Source organism: Erythrolamprus reginae, chromosome Z (assembly GCF_031021105.1).
Source record: "Erythrolamprus reginae isolate rEryReg1 chromosome Z, rEryReg1.hap1, whole genome shotgun sequence".
Classification (NCBI taxonomy): domain Eukaryota; kingdom Metazoa; phylum Chordata; class Lepidosauria; order Squamata; family Dipsadidae; genus Erythrolamprus; species Erythrolamprus reginae.
In genome coordinates this window covers 148,968,544-148,990,400 of record NC_091963.1, presented here as the reverse complement: position 1 = coordinate 148,990,400, position 21,857 = coordinate 148,968,544, and the positions used below count along the sequence as shown (strand labels likewise).

Here is a 21,857-nt window from a genome sequence, read left to right as displayed (position 1 = left end):
AGGCGGCAAGATGCTGATCATGAGTAGTTAGGTTAACAGGCTCTTTTCTGTTTGATGCAAGGAGGTAAATTGCTGGTAGGCAGAGGCCAAAGGATGCAGGTCACTGAGTGGGGCTACATTTGGTATATAAGACACACCTCTTTTTGGGGAGGTAAAAAGTGTGTCTTACACTCAGAATACAGTAGAATAGCCATTTCTATAAAAGATCTTGTTAGTCGAATTGGTAAAACCCCAAATCAAAGTTTCATTCTTTTTCCACGTCAAGCCCAAAGCTCAAAAGCGGTTTCCTGTGGAAACAAAAGGGTTCATATTTTTTCTTTAATCAAAATTAGTCAATTTTGCCATTTTTCTTTTTTTCAGTTCTGTACATTCCTCTTCTCAATCTTCAGAATCCAGAAACCTAGCATTATAAGGAAATCAGGAAAAAAAAATGGCAATTTACACACCCGCGTGTGTGTGTTCTGTGAAAACGCATCCATCGTTGTTTTATCTCTCCTCCCACCCCTCTCTCTCCCTCTTTCTTTCCACCCTAAAATTGTATTTTTGTGTGTGTGTTCTATAGGAAGAAAATCTTCCTGCTGGAGCTGACGTGGGCCTAAAGGAAGGGGCTGCCAGTCCTGTAAGTACATATAGTTCTCAACTTACAACTGGATGTTTTCATGACTTCACAGTGGCGCCATAAAGCATTTCTGGCGGTCATTAAATTCCTCTTTTCTTTGTGGTCACATGACTTCATTTGGTTGTTCTTGGGCACTGCCTTTCCTTTTTTACCGCCAGTTCGAGCACGCTAAAACATAAAAAAGAGGCTAAAGCCACTGGTTAGGTGGTTCCGCCCCAAGCGTCTGATGGACGACCCGGAGGGCTTTCAGAGGGCGCTTGGGGTTCTGGCGGATTCGCTTATCCACAGTTCCATAGACGATTATCTAGGACAGTGATGGCGAACCTATGGCACGGGTGCAAAGAAAGCAAGAGCGAGGGAAGGGTCCCATCAGCCCACCTCATCATTCATTCATTCATTCATTCATTCATTTATTAAATTTGTGTGCCGCCCCTATGCGCAGACTTGGGGCGGCTCACAACAGCAACAGAAAACAATATACAGTGATCCCTCGAGTTTCGCGATCTCGATCTTTGCGAAACGCTATATCGCGATTTTTCCACCCGATGACGTCACTCCCTTCCTTTCTCATCTTTCTTTCTCTCTCTCTCTATCTTGCTTCTTCCTCTCTCACACTCTCTTCCTCCCTCTCTCATCTCTTTCTTTCCTTCTCTCTCTTTCTCTATCTCTCCCCCTCTTGCTCTCGAGCGGCGGGCGGCACCCAGGGAAGGTTCCTTCGGCCGCCCAGCAGCTGATCTGCTCGGCAGCGCAGTAGCAGCGAGGAGCCGAAGATGGGGTTTCCCCTTTGCGTGGGCAACGGGGAAACCCCATCTTCGGCTTCTCGCTGCTACTGCGCTGCCGAGCAGATCAGCTGCTGGGCGGCCGAAGGAACCTTCCCTGGGTCTTCAACTCCCAGAATTCCCCGCCGCCCACGCAAAGGGGAAACCCCGATCGTGCACCGAGCGGCGGAAAAGCGGCGGGCGGAAAAGCGGCGGACAAGCGGCGGGCGGAAAAGCGGCGGACAAGCGGCAGGCGGACAAGTGGCGGGCGGACAAGCGGCGGGCGGAAAAGCGGCGGACGGAAAAGTGGCGGCCAGAGAAGCGGCGGGCGGAAAAGCGGCGGAAAAGCGGCGGGCGGACAAGCGGCGGGCGGACAAGCGGCGGACAGACAAGCGGCGGGCGGAAAAGCGGCGGGCAGGCGGGTAGGCAGGCGGCTCCTCAGCTGCTGGGCGGCGGAAGGAACCTTCCCTGGGTCTTCCCAGGTGCGGAAGTAAAAACACCATCTGCGCATGCGCGGCCATGGAAAAAGGGGCGCGCATGCGCAGATGGTGTTTTTACTTCCGCACCACTACATCCCGAAAAATCGATTATCGCGAGGGGTCTTGGAACGGAACCCTCGCGATAATAGAAGGATCACTGTATAATACAAATTCAATAATTAGAAAGCTAAGAACCCATAATTTTTTTAAAAAAACCATGCACACAACATACCATACATAAACAGTATAGGCCTGGGGAAGATATTTCAGTTCCCCCATGCCTGACGGCAGAGGTGGGTTTTAAGGAGTTTGCTGAAGGCAAGGAGGGTGGGGGCATTTCTAATCTCAGGGAGGAGCTGTTTCAAGAGGGTCGGGGCCGCCACAGAGAAGGCTTTTCCCCTGGGACCCGCCAAACGACATTGTTTAGTTGACAGGACCCGGAGAAGACCCACTCTGTGGGACCTAACCGGCCGCTGGGATTCGTGCGGCAGAAGGCGGTCCTGGAGATATTCTGGTCCGATGCCATGAAGGGATTTATAGGTCAAGACCAACACTTTTATAACACTTTTATGATATATAATGTAGCACTTTTCTTAGGCTAGAAGCAAAGAAGGCAAGATAAGAGTGCTGGGAAGGAGGATGTTGCTAGAGAAACGGGGTTATCCCACGTGTCATGCTCAAGGTCTGTGCTTTTTGCACGCACGTCCCAAGACACTAGTTCCCATGTTCCCACAATCTCTCCTCCCACCCCTCTCTCCCTCTGTCTTTCCACCCTAAAATTGTATTTTTGTGTGTGTGTTCTATAGGAAGAAAACCTTCCCGCTGATGTGGGCCTAAAGGAAAGGGTTGCCACTTCCGTAAGTACATATAGTTCTCAACTTACAAACTGGATGTTTTCATGACTTCACAGTGACACCATAAATCATTTCTGGCGGTCATTAAAGTCCTCTTTTCTTCATGGTCACATCATTTGGTTGTTTTGCAACAGGTGGCAACAGGTGGCACGTGGAGCCATATCTGCTGACACGTAGACTATTGCCCCAGCTCAGCTACAACATGTATGTGTGTGCCAGCCAGCTGATTTTGGGCTCACACAGAGGCTCTGGGAGGTGTTTTGGCTTCCAGAGGGCCTCCAGGGGGATGGGGGAGATGTTTTTCCTCCCCCTCCGGCTCCAGGGAAGCCTTTGGAGCCTGGAACATGAGCCTAGTGGGCCCATCAGAAGTTGGGAAACAGGCCATTTCTGGCCTCCAGAGGGCATCTGTTAGGTCAGGGGAAGTTGTTTTCGCCCTCCCCAGGCATTGAATTATGGGTATGGGCACTCACGCAAGCGCAATAGCACGCACACACACTCTTTTGGCATCCGAGGAAAAAAAGGTTCGCCATCACTGATCTAGCACCTCGGCAGTCAGGATTCAGCCCTGGCTACAGCACTGAAACTGCTTTGGTCGCACTTATGGATGACCTCTAGCTGGCCTGAGATAGAGGGAAATCCCCTGTCCTGGTGCTTCTTGACCTCTCAGCGGCTTTTGATACCATCGGTCATGGTATCGTTCTGTGCCTGCTGGAGCGGTTGGGGGTCCGGGGCACTGTTTTACAGTGGTTCGCCTCCTACCTCTCCGATCGGTCGCAGTCGGTGTTGGCAGCTGGCCAGAGGTTGACTCCTAGGTCCCTTCTTTGTAGGATTCCCCAGGGGTTGGTTCTCTCGCCCCTGCTGTTTAATATTTACGTGAAACCACTGGGTGAGATCATCTGAGGGCACGGGGTGAGTTACCATCAGGATGCTGACGATACTCAGCTATACATTTCCACCCCATGTCCACTCAGTGAAGCAGTGGAGGAAATATGCCGGTGTCTGGAGGTTGTCAGGGTCCGGATGGGCATTAATTCTGTCCTCCAGACTATACAGATTGAGTTCATGAAGTCTTTCCTGATACGTTTTATGTTTAAGACCTTCCACCATTCTTGTAGCCCGTCTTTGGACCCCTTCAATTTTGTCAATATCTTTTTGTAGGTGATGTCTCCAGAACTAAACACAGTATTCCAAATGGGGTCTTACCATCACTCTATATAGCGGGATCATAATCTCCCTCTTCCTGCTTGTTATATATCTAGCTATGCAGCCAAGCATCCTACTTGCTTTTCCTACCGCCTGACTGCACTGTTCACTGCTTTGAGACTGTCAGAAACCACTACCCCTAAATCCTTCTCTTCTGAAGTTTTTGCTAACACAGAACTGCCAATACAATACTCAGATTGAGGATTCCTTTTCCCCAAGTGCATTATTTTACATTTGGAAACATTAAACTGCAGTTTCCATTGCTTTGACCATTTATCTAGTAAAGCTAAATCATTTGCCATATTACAGACGCCTCCAGGAATATCAACCCTATTGCACACTTTAGAGTCATCGGCAAATAGGCAAACCTTCCCTACCAAACCTTCCCCTATGTCACTCACAAACATATTAAAAAGAATAGGACCCAGAACAGACCCTTGTGCCACACCGCTTGTAACCTGACTCTGCTCAGAATACTCGCCATTAACAATAACTCTCTGATGTCTATGCTTCAGCCAGCTGCAAATCCACTGAACTATCCAGGGATTAAGTCCATCTTCCCGTATCTTCTCTCCCCTCCAGATGTCTCCAGTAGATGTGGAGATGACCCCAGAGTCTTCAGATGAGTACGCCGCGCAACACGCTCTTCAACAAGCTCAACTTTCCAAGGAGCTCCTTGAGCTTAACAAAGCTCTCCAACTGAAGGAGGTCCTGGCACGGAAGATTTGCCAGAGCAGTCGCCAGATGGAACCGCTTGAGTGCGAATCCAGAGTAAGCTTGCGCCGTGGTTAGAACACAGCCCTCCGGGCAACTTCTGCGGACTGCCGGCTGCCAGCAGTTTGGCAGTTTGGATCTCACCGGGGCTCAAGATTGACTCGGTTTTCCTTGAATGCAGTCGATTTTGTCACCTGCCAATTATTAGTCCATAATTTTTCCCATTTTTCTAGTTCAATTGTGTAGCCAAAGTTCATTCCCCAGCTTATCATATTTTCTTTTACAATTTCCACTTCTGTTTCATAACGGGTCAAGAATTTATATATTTTACCAATTAGGCCTGGGGCCGTTGAACATTGATATCTAGACTGGCTTTTAGTATGATTGTAATATGAGTGAGTTAGGGTATACGATTTTTTAAATTTGGGGTTTTTAGACTGCTTTAAACATTGGACTTTTTGCATTGGTTTTTGTATTTTTTAATATTTATTTATTTATTCAAATTTTTATGCCACCCTTCTCCTTAGATATTAGCAATAGCACTTTTTTTAATAAAAAAAGTCTTTATTAATTATTTACATTAATAAGCACAAAACGACAGAAATGTTTTTTTAAAAAAGGCATACAAACATACATACAATAAAAACTTGTTGCTTCCTGCCTGTTAGGAAGCTTGTGATCCACTTACAAGTACGTTCAGGTACTGCCAGCTGTTTTAGTTCAGTTAAAAGAATGTCCGGTGTGATGATGTTGAATGCTGAACTGAAGTCTACAAAAAGTACCCTAGCGTAGGTCTTTGGAGATTCAAGATGTAGTAGGAAGTATTGTAGAGCCATATTAATAGCATCATCTGTCGATCTATTTGCTCAGTATGCAAATTGCAGGTGTGTGTGTGTCTAACGGTGGATCCGTGATGGTTTTCAAGTGGGACATCACTAGCCTTTCAAAGGTTTTCAAAACTATAGATGTTAGAGCAACTGGTCTGTAGTCATTCAGTTCCTTGATGGAGGGCTTCTTCGGCACTGGGATGATAATAGAGCGTTTGAAGCAGGAAGGAACAAAGCACAACTCTTGTGATTTGTTTATTTATTCTATTTGTTTATTTATTAAATTTGTATGCCACCTTTCTCCTTAGACTCAGGGTGGCTTACAACATGTTAGCAATAGCACTTTTTAACAGAGCTAGGCTATGGCCCCCACAATCCGGGTCCTCGTTTTACCCACCTTGGAAGGATGGAAGGCTGAGTCAATCTTGAGCCGGTGATGAGATTTGAACTGCTAACCTGAAGATCTAGCAGTCAGCTCCAGTGGCCTGAAGTACAGCACTCTACTTACAATACCACCCTGGCTCTTATATGTTGTAAGCCGCCCTGAGTCCTTGGAGAAGGGCGGCATATAAGTTAAATAAATAAATAAGTAAGTAAGTTGAGGACTATCAATACAGGGGATTCCGCCCTAACCAGTTTGCTCTGACCGAAGAAGCTACTTAAATTAAAAGCAGCCAAATAAACATTTCAATCTAGAAATGTTCACCAGAAATTTAGAAGAAATTCATGTTCAAGAAATTTCATGTTTCTACACTGCTCAAAAAAATAAAGGGAACACTTAAGCAACACCATGGAACTCCAATTAAATCAAACATGATTTAGCCGCTGGGTGGGCCATCAGCCGACAGGCTGCCACAGTAAGAGCAGAAGAGTTGAGTGAGGCTGGTTGGCCTGAGGAAGTGACCCTTTGTGGCATCTGGGCAGGTTTGACCTGGGAAAAAACCCGCTTCCAAGATGTCAAATTGCCCTTTCTTTTTTCCCTTTCGTCAAGATCAATGTCCAGAACTTGGAAGAGGAGGTAGCCAAGCTACAGAAAGAAAAGGAAGAGCTGTTCCAGGCCCTTCAGATGGCCAAAACAGACGTCAGCCAAGCCAAGTAAGAAGCAGGGGTCCCTGGCCTTGGGGAAGGGTCTCTGGAGGGGGCGCTGGACTCGCTCAGACTCCAATCTCCTTTCAGGGTGAGCGAGCGTCGCCGGAAACGCCTGCAGGATCTGGAGAAGGAGTTGACTGAGCTCAGGAACAAGCTGAAGAACCAATCCAAGCTGCTGAAATTGAAGGAATCCAGCGAACGGAGCATCTCCAAACTCAACCTGGATATCCAGGTAAACCATCTTTGTTTGTTTTATTTCTTTGTTCCATCCGATTTCCCCCACCACAACAGCCCTGTGAGCTAGGCTATGCTGAGAGAGACTGGGCCACAGCCTCCCAGCTCGCTTTCATTCATAAGGCAGGACTGGAACTCCCAGGCTCCTGGTGATTGGCCCATAGTCACCTCCTTGCTTTGATACATAAGGCGGGATTAGAACTCACAGGCTCCTGGTGATTGGCCCAAAGAACTCACAGGATGCTGGTGATTGGCCCAAAGTCTCCCAGCTTGTTTTCATTCATAAGGCAGGACTGGAACTCACAGGCTCCTGGTGATTGGCCCATAGTCACCTCCTTGCTTTGATACATAAGGCGGGATTAGAACTCACAGGCTCCTGGTGATTGGCCCAAAGAACTCACAGGATGCTGGTGATTGGCCCAAAGTCTCCCAGCTTGTTTTCATTCATAAGGCAGGACTGGAACTCACAGGCTCCTGGTGATTGGCCCATTAGAACTCACAGGATGCTGGTGATTGGCCCATTAGAACTCACAGGATGCTGGTGATTGGCCCAAAGTCTCCCAGCTTGCTTTCATTCATAAGGCAGGACTGGAACTCACAGGCTCATGGTGATTGGCCCATAGTCACCTCCTTGTTTTGATACATGGCAGGATTGGAACTCGCAGGATGCTGGTGATTGGCCCATTGGAACTCACAGGATGCTGGTGATTGGCCTAAAGTCACCCAGCTGAGTGTACCTTGGGATATTAAGGAAAACAAATACATAGATCACTGATGGTGAACCTTTTTCGGCCAGGTGCCAAAAGGGTATGTACCCACACAATACTTTGCGCCCATGGGCCCACACCCATAATACAATGCTCCCTCCCCCATGGGCCTCACTGAAGCCACCGGACATCTAGGAGGCCGACTGAGCTGTTTTTCGTTCTTCTCAGGATTCAGGAAAGGCTCCCGAAGCCTTGGGAGAGCGAAAATGACCGGGGAAAACCCCCCAAAAATCAGCTGGCCAGCACTCAATTCAATTCAATTTATTAGATTTGTATGCCGCCCCCCTCCGAAGACTCGGGGCGGCTCACAACAATAATAAAAACAATATTCCAGCGAAAACAAATCTAATATTAAAAAGCACATAAAACCCTATCATATTTAAAAAAGCAAACACCATATACATACCCAAACATAAATATAAAAAAGCCTGGGGGAAAGGTGTCTCAACTCCCCCATGCCTGGAGGTATAGATGGGTCTTGAGTAATTTACGAAAGACAAGGAGTGTGGGGGCAGTTCTAATCTCTGGGGGGGGGGGAGTTGATTCTAGAGGGCCGGGGCTGCCACAGAGAAGGCTCTTCCCCTGGGGCCCACCAAACGACATTATTTAGTCGACGGGACCTGGAGAAGGCCAACTCTGTGGGACCTTATCGGTCGCTTGGATTCGTGCGGTAGCAGGCGGTTCCGGAGGTACTCTGGTCCAATGCCATGCAAGGCTTTAAAGGTCAAAACCAACACTTTGAATTGTGACCGGAAACTGATTGGCAGCCAATGCAATGCTCCATGCTGGAGCTAACAGGGCGACTAACGTGTGCCCTCAGATATAGGTCCACGTGGCACCTGCCATAGATGAATATAATGTATACTTCTCAAAAAATAAAGGGAACACTCAAATAACACGATCTGAACGAGTGCAATACTCTCATGGAACACCGTGTTCTGTTGAATGTGCACAACAGCCTGCGAAATCCATTGTCAATCAGTGTTTGCTTCCTAAGTGGGACAGTGTGATTTCACAAAAGTTTGATTTACTTGAAGTTATATTCTGTTTTTTAAGGGTTCCCTTTATTTATTTATTTTTTATTTTTGAGCAGTGTATACCTTTGAGCGTCTATGACACACTGAAATGTGGAATTCTGCTCCTTTAATTATAAAACATAAAGATGGCTAGTGTCATAATCCCTCCGTCCCCAAAGGTGGCTGGTGAAAACGTGTGGGGCGTTTTACTATTTCTATTTATTTCTATTTATTAGATTTGTACGCCGCCCCTCTCCGTAGACTCGGGGCGGCTCACAACAATAACAAAGACAATGTAAGAACAAATCTAATAATTTAAAAAAGCACTAAAAACCCCATTATTAAAAGCAAACATACACACAAACATACCATGTATAAACTGTATAGGTCCGGGGGAGATGTCTCAGTTCCCCCATGCCTGACAGCAGAGATGGGTCTTAAGAACTTTACGAAAGGCAAGGAGGGTGGGGGCAGTTCTGATCTCCAGGGGGAGCTGGTTCCAGAGGGTTGGGGCCGCCACAGAGAAGGCTCTTCTCCTGGGTCTTTTATCGACAAAACGCCTCCCATTAAACCAGCCGGCCCTTCTAAGAGTGATTTCCTCCCAATTTGAAACTGGAACTCTTGTCCACTGTATCCCACATATTTTTTTTCCATTTTTTAAACCCCCCCCCCCCCCATTTTACTCCTTCCTGCTTGGCTCGCAGACCATGAAAAGCCAACGCGTTCACCTGATTCGGGAGATGAAGGAAGATGCCGAGAAATTCCGACGGTGGAAGCAGCAGACGAACAAGGAGGTCATCCAGCTGAAGGCCCAGGTGAGCTTGGTCACTTGGTCGCTCTCCCAGAAAAGGTATCTTCCTCGCCGTCAGCTGACCCAGAAGCTGACCGTCTCCACTCCGTGAAATGTGGAACCTCAGTCCTCCTAGATCAGGGGTGGTGTACTTTTTCCTGCTTTGGTGCCGAAAAGGTACACATGTGTGCAATACTTTGTGCGTGCGTGCCCATACCCCTAATGCAATACCCTTCTCCCCCCACGCATGCGCACAACCTCCGCCCTCCCGCGCATGCGCACAGACCCCAATGAAGCCTCCAGGGATGTGTGAGACCTGGCTGCAACTGTCCAAAGCCAAATAAGAAGTTATGATGATGATGATGATGATGATGATGTCAGTACAACACAGCAAACGAGATCACTATGCTGGATTTCGTATTTCATCACCAGTCGGGCGCTTCCCAAGCACCTAGGACTGCGTGATGTAGCGGCGAATTATGTTTGCCGATCCCAGTAAAGCGGCCTTTTGCAATTGACAGATGGAGATTTTATTATTATTATTATTATTATTATTATTATTATTATTATTATTAGGATCTGTTCTGGGTCCTATTGTTTTTAATATGTTTGTGAGTGACATAGGGGAAGGTTTGGTAGGGAAGGTTTGCCTATTTGCTGATGACTCTAAAGTTTGCAATAGGGTTCATATTCCAGGAGGCGTCTGTAATATGGTAAATGATTTAGCTTTACTAGATAAGTGGTCAAAGCAATGGAAACTGCAGTTTAGGTTAGGTTTAGGTTTAGGTTTATTGGATTTATATGCCGCCCCTCTCCGCAAACTCGGGGCGGCTCACAACAATAATAAAAAAACAGTACAGTACACAATACCAAATCCAATGCCCACCCATCCAGATTCCAATTGAAATTAATAATCTCATAAAAAAAACAAAAACAAAACAGTATATATAAAAAACAGGCACACAGTCAATCAATCAACAAAACAACATGGGCAAGGGGGAGGTGTTTTAGTTCCCCCATGCCTGACGGCAAAGGTGGGTCTTAAGGAGTTTACGAAAGGCAGGGAGGGTGGGGGCAATCCTAATCTCAGGGGGGAGCTGGTTCCAGAGGGTCGGGGCCCCCACAGAGAAGGCTCTTCCCCTGGGTCCCGCCAGACGACATTGTTTAGTCGACGGGACCCGGAGAAGGCCAACTCTGTGGGACCTAACCGGTCGCTGGGATTCGTGCGGCAGGAGGCGGTCCCGAAGATATTCTGGTCCGGTGCCATGAAGGGCTTTATAGGTCATAACCAACACTTTGAATTGTGACCGGAAACTGATCGGCAGCCAATGCAGACTGCGGAGTGTTGGAGTGATATGGGCATACTTGGAGAAGCCCATAATTGCTCTCGCAGCTGCATTCTGCACGGTCTGAAGTTTCCGAACACTTTTCAAAGGTAGCCCCATGTAGAGAGCGTTACAGTAGTCGAGCCTCGAGGTGATGAGGGCATGAGTGACTGTGAGCAATGACTCCCGGTCCAAATAGTTTAATGTTTCCCGATGTAAAATAATGCACTTGGGCAAAAGGAATCCTCAATCTGAGTATTGCATTGGCAGTTCTGTGTTAGCAAAAACTTCAGAAGAGAAGGATTTAGGGGTAGTGATTTCTGACAGTCTCAAAATGGGTGAGCAGTGTGGTCAGGCGGTAGGAAAAGCAAGTGGGGTGCTTGGCTGCATAACTAGAGGTATTACAAGCAGGAAGAGGGAGATTATGATCCCGCTATGTAGAGCGCTGATGAGACCCCATTTGGAATACTGTGTTCTGGAGACCTCACCTACAAAAAGATATTGACAAAATTGAACAGGTCCAAAGACGGGCTACAAGAATGGTGGAAGGTCTTAAGCATAAAAGTGATCAGGAAAGACTTAATGAACTCAATCTGTATAGTCTGGAGGACAGAAGGAAAAGGGGGGACATGATCGAAACATTTCAATGTGTTAAAGGGTTAAATAAGGTTCGGGAAGGAAGCGTTTTTAATAGGAAAGTGAACACAAGAACAAGGGGACACAATCTGAGGTTAGTTGGGGGAAAGATCAGAAGCAACATGAGAAAATATTATTTGACTGAAATAGTAGTAGATGCTTGGAACAAACTTTCAGCAGACGCCGTTGATAAATCCACAGGAACTGAATTGAAACATGCCTGGGATAAACATATATCTATTGTAAGGTAAAATACAGGAAATAGTATAAGGGCAGACTAGATGGACCCTGGCAGTGTTCCCTCTAATTTTTTTTGGGGGGGGGGGGGCGGGGGGGCGGAAAAATATAGTGTCTGAGCGGCAGTCCCTTTGGGACTGGGCGGCACAGAAATAATAAATAAATAAATAAGTAAATAAATAAATAAATAAACAAACAAACAAACCTTAGAGAATTTTGCCTTAGAGAATTTCAAAATAAAATGCTGTACTGTGTGTCTATAACAGTGAGCTCATAATAGGGCAACTCTATCAATATCAAAATGCCACTTAAATAGTTGAGCTAGTTTCAAACTAGGTTTTGATTTTCTTTCTCTCTTCCTTACTCCCATTCTTTTTCTTTCTCTTTTCCTTCCTCTCTTTTTTCTATCTGTTTCTCTCTCTTCCTCTCTCTCTCCTTCCCTCTCACTCTTTCCCTCTCGGCTTCTGGGCAGGTTTGGAAAACTCTGAGTTGATGATGATTTTTAAGTGAGCCATGGCTCACTGCTCAGCTTAGAGGGAACTATGGCCCCTGGAGGTCTTTTTCTGCTGTCAATCTTCTATGTTTCCATGTTTCTATTTCACTTACACGTAATGGCCAAAGAGGTAGGAAATTCTGGGAATTACCTTCTAGCTCACCTGGATTATCCCTAGGGTTAGGGTGGATTTGAACCCTCGGTGGCATATAAATAGCCCTAAAGTTCACACACACCTCAGGTAAACAGACCTAGAAGCTCTGCGATGATCCCAACACCACTTCCTCCTCCTCCTCGTTCTGTTTGGACCTGCCACTTTTCCGTTCTTCTCTTGTTGCTCAGGATCGCAAGCGGCAGAATGAACTGGTCAGGATGGAGCGGGACTTCCGGAAACAGGCCATGGTCTTTCGACGGAAAACAGAAGAAGTGAGAGGCTCGGAAATACTTTCTCTTTTCCTCTTTTAGATATCTCCTGTCTTTCCCCCTCCTTAAAGTAGTGAACTTTTTGGAGTATAAGGCACACCTGAATATATGACACAAGTTAGTTGGGAGGGTGTTTGTTAGTATGAGGCCATAAGAGATGGTTCAGGGACTGGCTGTGGCTTAGATTCTCTGGCGTGTGATTGTGTGTGTGTAGATAGATGTGAAGATAGATAGATAAATATAGGTACAGTGATACCTCATCTTACCAACGCCTCGTCATACAAACTTTTCGAGATACAAACCCGGGGTTTAAGATTTTTTTGCTTCTTCTTCCAAACTATTTTCACCTTACAAACCCACCGCCGCCGCTTGGTTGCCCCACCTCTGGACTTCCGTTGCCAGCGAAGCGCCCGTTTTTGCACTGCTGGGATTCCCCTGAGGCTCCCCTCCATGGGAAACCCCACCTCCGGACTTCCGTGTTTTTGTGATGCTGCAGGGGAATCCCAGCAGCGTAAAAAGGGTGCTTCACTGGCAACGGAAGTCTGGAGGTGGGGTTTCCCAGCGAAAGGAGCATCAGTGAAATCGCAGCATCGTAAAAACACAAAGGTCCGGAGGTGGGGTTTCGAGGACTTTGGTGTTTTTGCGATGCTGCGATTTCACTGATGCTCCTTTCGCTGGGAAACCCCACCTCCGGACTTTAGTTGCCAGCGAAGCGCTCGTTTTTGCACTGCTGGGATTCTCCTGCTGGGATTTCTCTGCAGCATTGCAAAAACACGGAAGTCCGTAGGTGGGGTTTCCCATGGAGGGGAGCCTCCAGCAGCGCAAAAACGGGCGCTTCGGCTGGCAAAGGGGGTGAATTTTGGGCTGGCACGCATTAATCGCTTTTCCATTGATTCCTATGGGAAACATTGTTTCGTCTTACAAACTTTTCACCTTAAGAACCTCGTCCCGGAACCAATTAAGTTTGTAAGACAAGGTATCACTTTATATGAGTGAATCCATTATATTAGTCTTTATTATATTGCTTCTCTGAATATTTCAGGAACTACTCTGAAAAGCTAAAGAATCACCTCCCACTTAGGACTGTATGACTGTAACTTGTTGCGTGTATCCTAAATGTTTTATTAATATTGATTGTTTCTTCATTGCTTATTTGACCCCTATGACAATCATTAAGTGTTGTACCACATGATTCTTGACAAATGTATCTTTTTCTTTTATGTACACTGAGAGCATCTGCACCAAGACAAATTCCTTGTGTGTCCAATCACACTTGGCCAATAAAATTCTATTCTATTCCTATTCTATTCTATTCTATATTCTGTAACAATTGGTTCTGGATTTTTCTGTACAGTATTGTATATAAAGAAGTTTCTTACATATAATCGAATGCTGCTGAAGTTCATTTACTTGTGCGCTGCAAACTCTGACATCCCTCTCTATTTCTTTGTTGGTAAATATACATTTAACACACACAAAAAAGGTCCCAAATTAAACGTCTGTGGAGACTCTCAGTCATCCACATCCCAGGTGCCTTTAAAAAAAAAAAAGGACCTTTGGTCATTAAACTGATGGTTGCAAGTGGAGGACTTGCCTGTAAATGCTCCATCTCCTTCTTCCCAAATCCTCACCTTTCCTTTTCGTTCTGCCAGGCCGTTGCAGCTAACAAGCGTTTGAAAGATGCTCTCCACAAACAACAAGAAGCAATAATCAAACGGAAAGGTTTTCAGAAGGAGAGAGTCGAAGAAATGACCGCTAGAGTTAAAGTAAGGCTCCAGAAATGTCTCCTTTCGCTCTTTAGAACCTGTTAGGATTCCCCCAACAGCAAGGGAAACAGGCTTGCCTTCTTCGCCGGGAGGGTCCCTGCGGGTAGGGGATGATGGGAAGGGTCAGCCAGTGCAAGCGGGAGAGGCTCCCATGGGACCCTGCACATCAGCAGGTGTCAAACTCTAGATCTGGCCCACGGGGTTGCTTAAGTCTGGCCTGGGAGCCAGCCTGGAAATATCAAAGGATTGACCCATGGTGCCTCTGCTGGCCAAAACAGGCCACTGCGGTCTGTTTTCAGCCTCCACAGCTTCCTGTAGCCCTTTGCTGGCCCAAAACAGGCCTCACAGAGACTCCAGGAAGCCTCCGTGTGACACATTTTTGGCCGGCAGAGGAGGGCTGGGTTACAATTACGTGGTCTCAAGTAAGTGCCTGATCTGCATAGAAGACAAACAACCTCCTCTGTTAATACTACAGTATACAGTGTTCCCTCGATTTTCGCGGGGGATGCGTTCCAAGACCACCCGCGAAAGTCGAATTTCCGCGAAGTAGAGATGTGGAAGTAAATACACCATTTTTGGCTATGGTCAGTATCACAAGCCATCCTGTAACACTTTAAAACCCTAAATTACCCTTTCCCATTCCCTTAACAACCATTTACTCACCATTATTACTGGTACTCACCATTGAATAAGACACTTAGTGATCCTGATATTTATAAACATAATTATTTATTAACAATAATTATTATTTTTTTGTTATTTGCAAAAATTATTAGTTTGGCGATGACATATGACGTCATCGGGCGGGAAAAACCATGGTATAGAAAAAAACCCCTGTGAAGTATTTTTTAATTAATATTTTTTGAAAAACCGTGGTATAGGCTATTCACCAAGTTCGAACCCGCGAAAATCGAGGGAACACTGTAATGCCAGATTTTACATGCTGCAGATCCATCAATTTATTTGTTTGTTTGTTTGTTTGTTTATTTATTTATTTATTTATTATTTAGATTTGTATGCCGCCCCTCTCCGCAGACTCGGGGCGGCTCACAACAAAATGCAACAATTCATGACAAATCTAAATTATAGTTTAAAATATTTTAAAAACCCCATTTACTAATTGTTTGCCCGTCATGTCTGGTAGAAGAAATAGGAAAATGGTTATAGTAAAGAACTGTGGAAAGAAAGAAGGGGGGAAAAGGCATCTTGAGTCTGTGTCAAACACCCACCATGGCCATGCAACACACACACACACATAACACACCAACCCTCCGAGGCCAAGCATAACGCCCGATGCAATCCTCAGCGGAATCGAACTCGAGGCCCCTGCAAGATTCTCTCCTCCCTTCCAGAATTGCCTAGAGAATGAAATCGAAGTCCTGGTGAGCGCAGAAGAAGCACAGCTCCACGTGAATGAACTCCTAGAGGAACGCAAAAATCTGGCCAATGATATCAACATGATGAAAGAGAAGCACAAGGCTGGGGAAGTCGTCCCGCCCAAAATCAGAGTGAGTGACCTCCAGGGCTGCGGTTGGGTGGGGCTCCTTCCTTCTTAATCTGGGTCCTCGGAAGTGGTCTGGGGGTTGATGCCCTTCCCTTCCCTGGCTTTAAATGAATTTCTCCTCCCACCGAATTCACCCTTGTAGTTCTTCTGGTGTTGATTTCTCTCTCTCTCTTTCATTCCTCCCCAGAGACGGACTTTTTCCTACCGGTCCATGGAAATGAACGAATCCACCGCAAAGGAAATTGAGGATTTGCAGGCCGAAATGGAACTTAGGTAAGAGAAGAAGACAAGAAGCTGCCCCTTAAAGTGGGGGGTTTCTCAACCTTAGCCCTTGTTAAGACACGTGGACTTCCAGAATTCCCCAGCCAGTTATTTTTATTTGCACTTTCCTGAAGTCGGGATATGTTATGTCGACCGCATTCCCACGTCTATTAAGAAAGTTATGTGTTTTGTTTTTGTTTTTTTAAAAAGACTATTTTTTGTTCCTCACACATGTACCGTCTCTACCACATTTTTGGAGTATAAGCCACAGCTTTTCCCTCCCTAAAAAAGATTGAAAATTTGGATCTTATGCTGCGAACCCTAATCAGGTGCTAATGATGTTCCCAGCTCTTACCAGCTTGCAAGCTCTTTCATTGTTACTCTCTCGAATAAGGTTTAATTTAAGCCCTAATCAGGGGATAAAATAATGTGCAGAAGCTGAACAGACCAAGGACGCTGGCCAGATGAATATCTGATAGGCAGATTTTACTTCCCCATGTTCCTCTCCAAAAACTAAGGTGTGGGAAGGTTTGGTAGGGAAGGTTTGCCTATTTGCCGATGACTCTAAAGTGTGCAATAGGGTTGATATTCCTGGAGGGGTCTGTAATATGGTAAATGATTTAGCTTTACTAGATAAATGGTCAAAGCAATGGAAACTGCAGTTTAATGTTTCCAAATGTAAAATAATGCACTTGGGGAAAAGGAATCCTCAATCTGAGTATTGCATTGGCAGTTCTATGTTAGCAAAAACTTCAGAAGAAAAGGATTTAGGGGTAGTGATTTCTGACAGTCTCAAAATGGGTGAACAGTGCAGTCAGGCGGTAGGGAAAGCAAGTAGGATGCTTGGCTGCATAGCTAGAGGTATAACAAGCAGGAAGAGGGAGATTATGATCCCGCTATATAGAGCACTGGTGAGACCACATTTGGAATACTGTGTCCAGTTCTGGAGACCTCACCTACAAAAAGATATGGATAAAATTAAATGGGTCCAAAGACGGGCTACAAGAATGGTGGAAGGTCTTAAGCATAAAACGTATCAGGAAAGACTTCATGAACTCAATCTGTAGAGTCTGGAGGCCAGAAAGAAAAGGGGGGACATGATCGAAACATTTAAATATGTTAAAGGGTTAAATAAGGTCCAGGAGGGAAGTGTTTTTAATAGGAAAGTGAACACAAGAACAAGGGCACACAATCTGAAGTTAGTTGGGGGAAAGATCAAAGGCAACATGAGAAAATATTATTTCAGTGAAAGAGTAGTAGATCCTTGGAACAAACCTCCAGCAGACGTGGTTGGTAAATCCACAGTAACTGAATGTAAACATGCCTGGGATAAACATAGATCCATCCTAAAATAAAATACAGGAAGTAGTATAAGAGCAGACTAGATGGACCATGAGGTCTTTTTCTGCCGTCAGTCTTCTATGTTTCTATGTGTGTCTTACACTCCAAAAAATATGGTACCTTATCTTTTAGCATTCATATTAATTTATCATCCTAAAACTGAAACATATAGTCGGTGTTGCTCCTTATCTTTTCTATTCTATTCTATTCTATTCTATTCTATTCTATTCTATAGAGTGAGAGGTGAGCATTTTTCCGTACCATCTGCACATAAGCAGGGTGTCGGATTTCCAAATAACATCAAAAATTAGAGCAGAGTCCGAGGCATAGCATTCCTCAAAGCTCCAATTTATTAGCAAAGCCATGTTGGCACATCTGGGAGAAACCTGAACCTGAAGTCCCAGGGGTTTTTCCACCCAGTTTAAAGTTCACTCCCTTCCTCCCACACCCACACGTTCGTCACATTGACCACTCTTATTCTGCCAATGTGTCCATTACTTTCATCAGCTTCCGGGCATGCGCTGAGCAAAGGATAATAATAATAATAATAATAATAATAATAATAATAATAATAATAATAATAATAATAATTTATTAGATTTGTATGCCGCCCCTCTCCGAAGACTCAGGGCGGCTCACAACAATAATAAAAACAATATTATATTAGAACAAATCTAATATTAAAAAACATATAAAACCCTATCATTATTTAAAAAACCAAACAACACATTCATACCAAACATAAAACAAAGTATAAAAGAGTCTGGGGGAAAGGTGTCTCAACTCCCCCATGCCTGGCAGTATAAGTGAGTCTTGAGTAGTTTACGAAAGACAGGGAGGGTGGGGGCAATTCTAATCTCTGGGGGGAGTTGATTCCAGAGGGCCGGGGCCGCCACAGAGAAGGCTCTTTCCCTGTGGCCTGCCAAACGACATTGTTTAGTCGACGGGACCCGGAGAAGGCCAACTCTGTGGGACCTTATCGGTCGCTGGGATTCGTGCAGTAGCAGGCGGTTCCGGAGGTACTCTGGTCCAATGCCATGTAGGGCTTTAAAGGTCATAACCAACACTTTGAATTGTGACCGGAAACTGATCGGCAGCCAATGCAGGCCATGGAGTGTTGTGGAAACGTGGGCGAATCTAGGAAGCCCCACGATGGCTCTCGCAGCTGCGTTCTGCACGATCTGAAGTTTCCGAACACTTTTCAAAGGTAGCCCCATGTAGAGAGCGTTGCAGTAATCGAACCTTGAGAATCTAGAAGGAATTTGTTATGGCTACATCTCTACATCCCTCATGCATGGGAACAGCCGCTCCCAAATTCCCACAGCAAGAACACATTCTAAAACATTAAGTGCGGCAGGCCAAACTCTCCAATCGAAGATGGGTTCGGGCTGGCGCGGGGACTTTGTCCCCCAAGATATCTTTTTTCTCAGAATCAAAGTCCACCAACTCTATGATTCCTTCCACAGAAATGCTCAAATTTCGGACCTGCAACAGAAGGTGTTGGACGCGAAAACCTGCGACTACACCAATCAGCGTTGGCAGAACATAGCCATGCTGTCAGAAACCATGTGCGCTATCAACTACTTGATTGGAGAAGTAAGTTGAGGTGGGAAGGGGCTACAAAGACACCGTTAGGGCCCTTCTTTTCTTGGCGCTCCCCAAGATGTAGCCGGTTGGCACCTTCAGGAGGAGGCCCAAACCTTCAAGAGTCAGGGGTGGCAGGAAGGCTCTCCTAATGCCCTCTCTGTGTCTTTTGAATGTCCTTGCTCCTGAAGGTGGTTGCGGCCAAAGTCCAGAATGTAAAAGCGGAAAAGGCCATGGATGAGAACAAAGCCACCTGCACCGACCTAAACAAGACGCTCGAGGAACTGCAGAAGAGGCTTGAAGAAGCGGAGGCCGAGTATAAGAGGCAGGTGGCCCAGGTGGAAGAGGACTTCCAGGAAAAGGTATTGCCGGGACATCTACAACCACCTTCGCTTTCCAGAAACACTGCATTAGCTAGTATGGCGACCCTGCAAAAATCGTCTTCTTTTAAATGAGCCCCATAATCCCTTGCATTGGTTTGGTGTTTGGGCAACTGAGTGTTTTACTGGCCAGATTTTATTTTATTTATTTATTTATTAAATTTGTATGCCGCCCCTCTCCGTAGACTCGGGGCGGCTCACAACCATAGCAGAAAACAATGTAAAAATACAAATCTAATATTTAAAAAACTAAAAAACCCATTGCATACACACAACATACCATACATAAACTATATGGGCCTGGGGAAGATGTCTCAATTCCCCCATGCCTGACGGCAGAAGTTGGGTCTTAAGAAGTTTACGAAAGGCCTTTCCCGTTGCTAGTGTAGAGTTTTGTTCAGCAGATTTGTTCAGTAGGATGCTTAGCTGCATAGGAAGAGGGAGATTGTGATCCCCTTATATAGAGCGCTGGTGAGACCCCATTTGGAATAATACTGTGTTCAGTTCCGGACACCTCACCTACAAAAAGATATGGACAAATTGAACGGGTCCAAAGACGGGCTACAAGAATGGTGGAAGGTCTGAAGCATAAAACGTATCAGGAAAGACTTCATGAACTCAATCTGTATAGTCTGGAGGACAGAAGGAAAAGGGGGGACATGATCGAAACATTTAAATATATTAAAGGGTTAAATAAGGTCCAGGAGGGAAATGTTTTTAATAGGAAAGTGAACACAAGAACAAGGGGACACAATCTGAAGTTAGTTGGGGGAAAGATCAAAAGCAACGTGAGAAAATATTATTTGAAAGAGTAGTAGATCCTTGGAACAAACTTCCAGCAGACGTGGTTGATCAATCCACAGTCACTGAATGTAAACATGCCTGGGATAAACATATATCCATCCTACGATAAAATACAGGAAATAGTATAAGGGCAGACTAGATGGACCATGAGGTCTTTTTCTGCCATCAGTCTTCTATGTTTCTATGTTTCTATGTTTCATTTGTGATGGATGCCGCATGTCACGTGACAACCTTTAAGCAAACGAAGCTGGATTTACTTAACTGCGTCAGTCATTTAACAGCCACGGTGATTCGAGGGGACCAGAAGGGCGAGGAAAGTTGTTAAAGGGGGCTAAAATTCACAGAAGACTTAGCCACCTGAATTTGGGGGGGCTCGATTGTTTTAAGCGTGGTGGCCTAGAGGTGGCGCTCTCGCCTCACAATCGGGAGGAGGTGAGTTTGATCCTAGGTGGAGGCAGATAGTTCTCTCTCTCTCAGGGCACGTGAGAATTTGTCAGACCGCTGTATAAGACGCACCAAGATTTCAAAGTAGTAAGTAAGAAAAAAGAAAGATTTTGTCCTCTCCGGCCCCAAGAACACTCTACAAGCCTCCCAAAACCTCTGTGTACCCCGTTTTTCACAAAGGCAGACATGATTTTCATCCATTTTTTGCAAAAATGGGGTGGGTAGAGCGTTTGGGAGGCCTGCAGGGAGCTATCATTATTATTATTATTATTATTATTATTATTATTATTATTATTATTATTATTATTTATTAGATTTGTATGCCGCCCCTTCCGTAGACTCGGGGCGGCTCACAACAGTGATAAAAACAATACACAATGACAAATCTACTAATTAGAATCTAAAATAGTACATTTAAAAAGTCTAAAAAGCAAGGAACCTCAATATATAAAAACATACATACAGTCATATCATGCACAAAAGCTACATAGGCAGGGGGAGATGTCTCAGTTCCCCCACCCTTGACGACAGAGGTGGGTTTTAAGGAGTTTATGAAAGGCACTGAGGGTGGGGGCAACTCTAATCTCTGGAGGGAGCCGATTCCAGAGGGTCGGAGCCGCCACAGAGAAGGCTCTTCCCCTGGGTCCCGCCAGACGACATTGTTTAGTCGACGGGACCCAGAGACTCTGTGGGACCTAATCGGCCGCTGGGATTCATGCGGCATAAGGCGGTCTTACAGATATTCTGGTCCGGTGCCAGGGTATCTCCCAGCTCGTGGGAGAAGTCAAAAATGCGTCCGGTTTTGCAAAAAATTGTCAGTTTTTGCCCATTTTTGCAAAAAATCCCTGGGTTTTTACCTCCCTGCAGCTTGCAGGAGCACGCTGTAGGCCTTTCAATCTCCCCGCACATCCCATTTTTGTGAAAAATGGGAATGGGGCCATAGTTCCCTCTAAGCTGAGCAGTGAGCAATCGCTCACTTAAAAATCATCATCAACTCAGAGTTTTCCAAACCTGCCCAGCAGCCGAGAGGGAAAGAGTGAGAGGGAAGGAGAGAGAGAGGAAGAGAGGAAGAGAGAGAAACAGATAGAAAAAAGAGAGGGAGGAAAAGAGAAAGAAAAAGAATGGGAGTAAGGAAGGGAGAAAGAAAATCAAAATCTAGTTTGAAACTAGCTCAACTATTTAAGTGGCATTTTGATATTGACAGAGTTGCCCTATTATGAGCTCACTGTTATAAACACTCAGTACAGTATTTTATTTTGAAATTCTCCGAGGCAAAACAGGGTTGTTTGTTTGTTTGTTTATTTATTTA

General features: G+C 45.4%; 1 protein-coding gene across 5 annotated transcripts in view; it reads left to right on the top strand.

Moving 5' to 3' along the window:
* Window positions 1-21,857, top strand: part of LOC139153468 (chromosome-associated kinesin KIF4-like) — a 73,128-nt gene that overhangs the window by 38,183 nt on the left and 13,088 nt on the right. For 3 of the 5 annotated variants that reach the window (XM_070727432.1, XM_070727430.1, XM_070727435.1), the window contains exons 14-25: window positions 563-619; window positions 2,663-2,713; window positions 4,496-4,684; window positions 6,446-6,549; window positions 6,631-6,775; window positions 9,265-9,375; window positions 12,384-12,467; window positions 14,117-14,230; window positions 15,583-15,738; window positions 15,922-16,007; window positions 18,803-18,932; window positions 19,112-19,282. In XM_070727432.1, coding sequence (XP_070583533.1) covers window positions 563-619; window positions 2,663-2,713; window positions 4,496-4,684; window positions 6,446-6,549; window positions 6,631-6,775; window positions 9,265-9,375; window positions 12,384-12,467; window positions 14,117-14,230; window positions 15,583-15,738; window positions 15,922-16,007; window positions 18,803-18,932; window positions 19,112-19,282 — 1,398 coding nt within the window. The remainder of the gene's footprint in view (window positions 1-562; window positions 620-2,662; window positions 2,714-4,495; window positions 4,685-6,445; window positions 6,550-6,630; window positions 6,776-9,264; window positions 9,376-12,383; window positions 12,468-14,116; window positions 14,231-15,582; window positions 15,739-15,921; window positions 16,008-18,802; window positions 18,933-19,111; window positions 19,283-21,857) is intronic. The other 2 variants (XM_070727433.1, XM_070727431.1) reach the window with 1 other exon arrangement.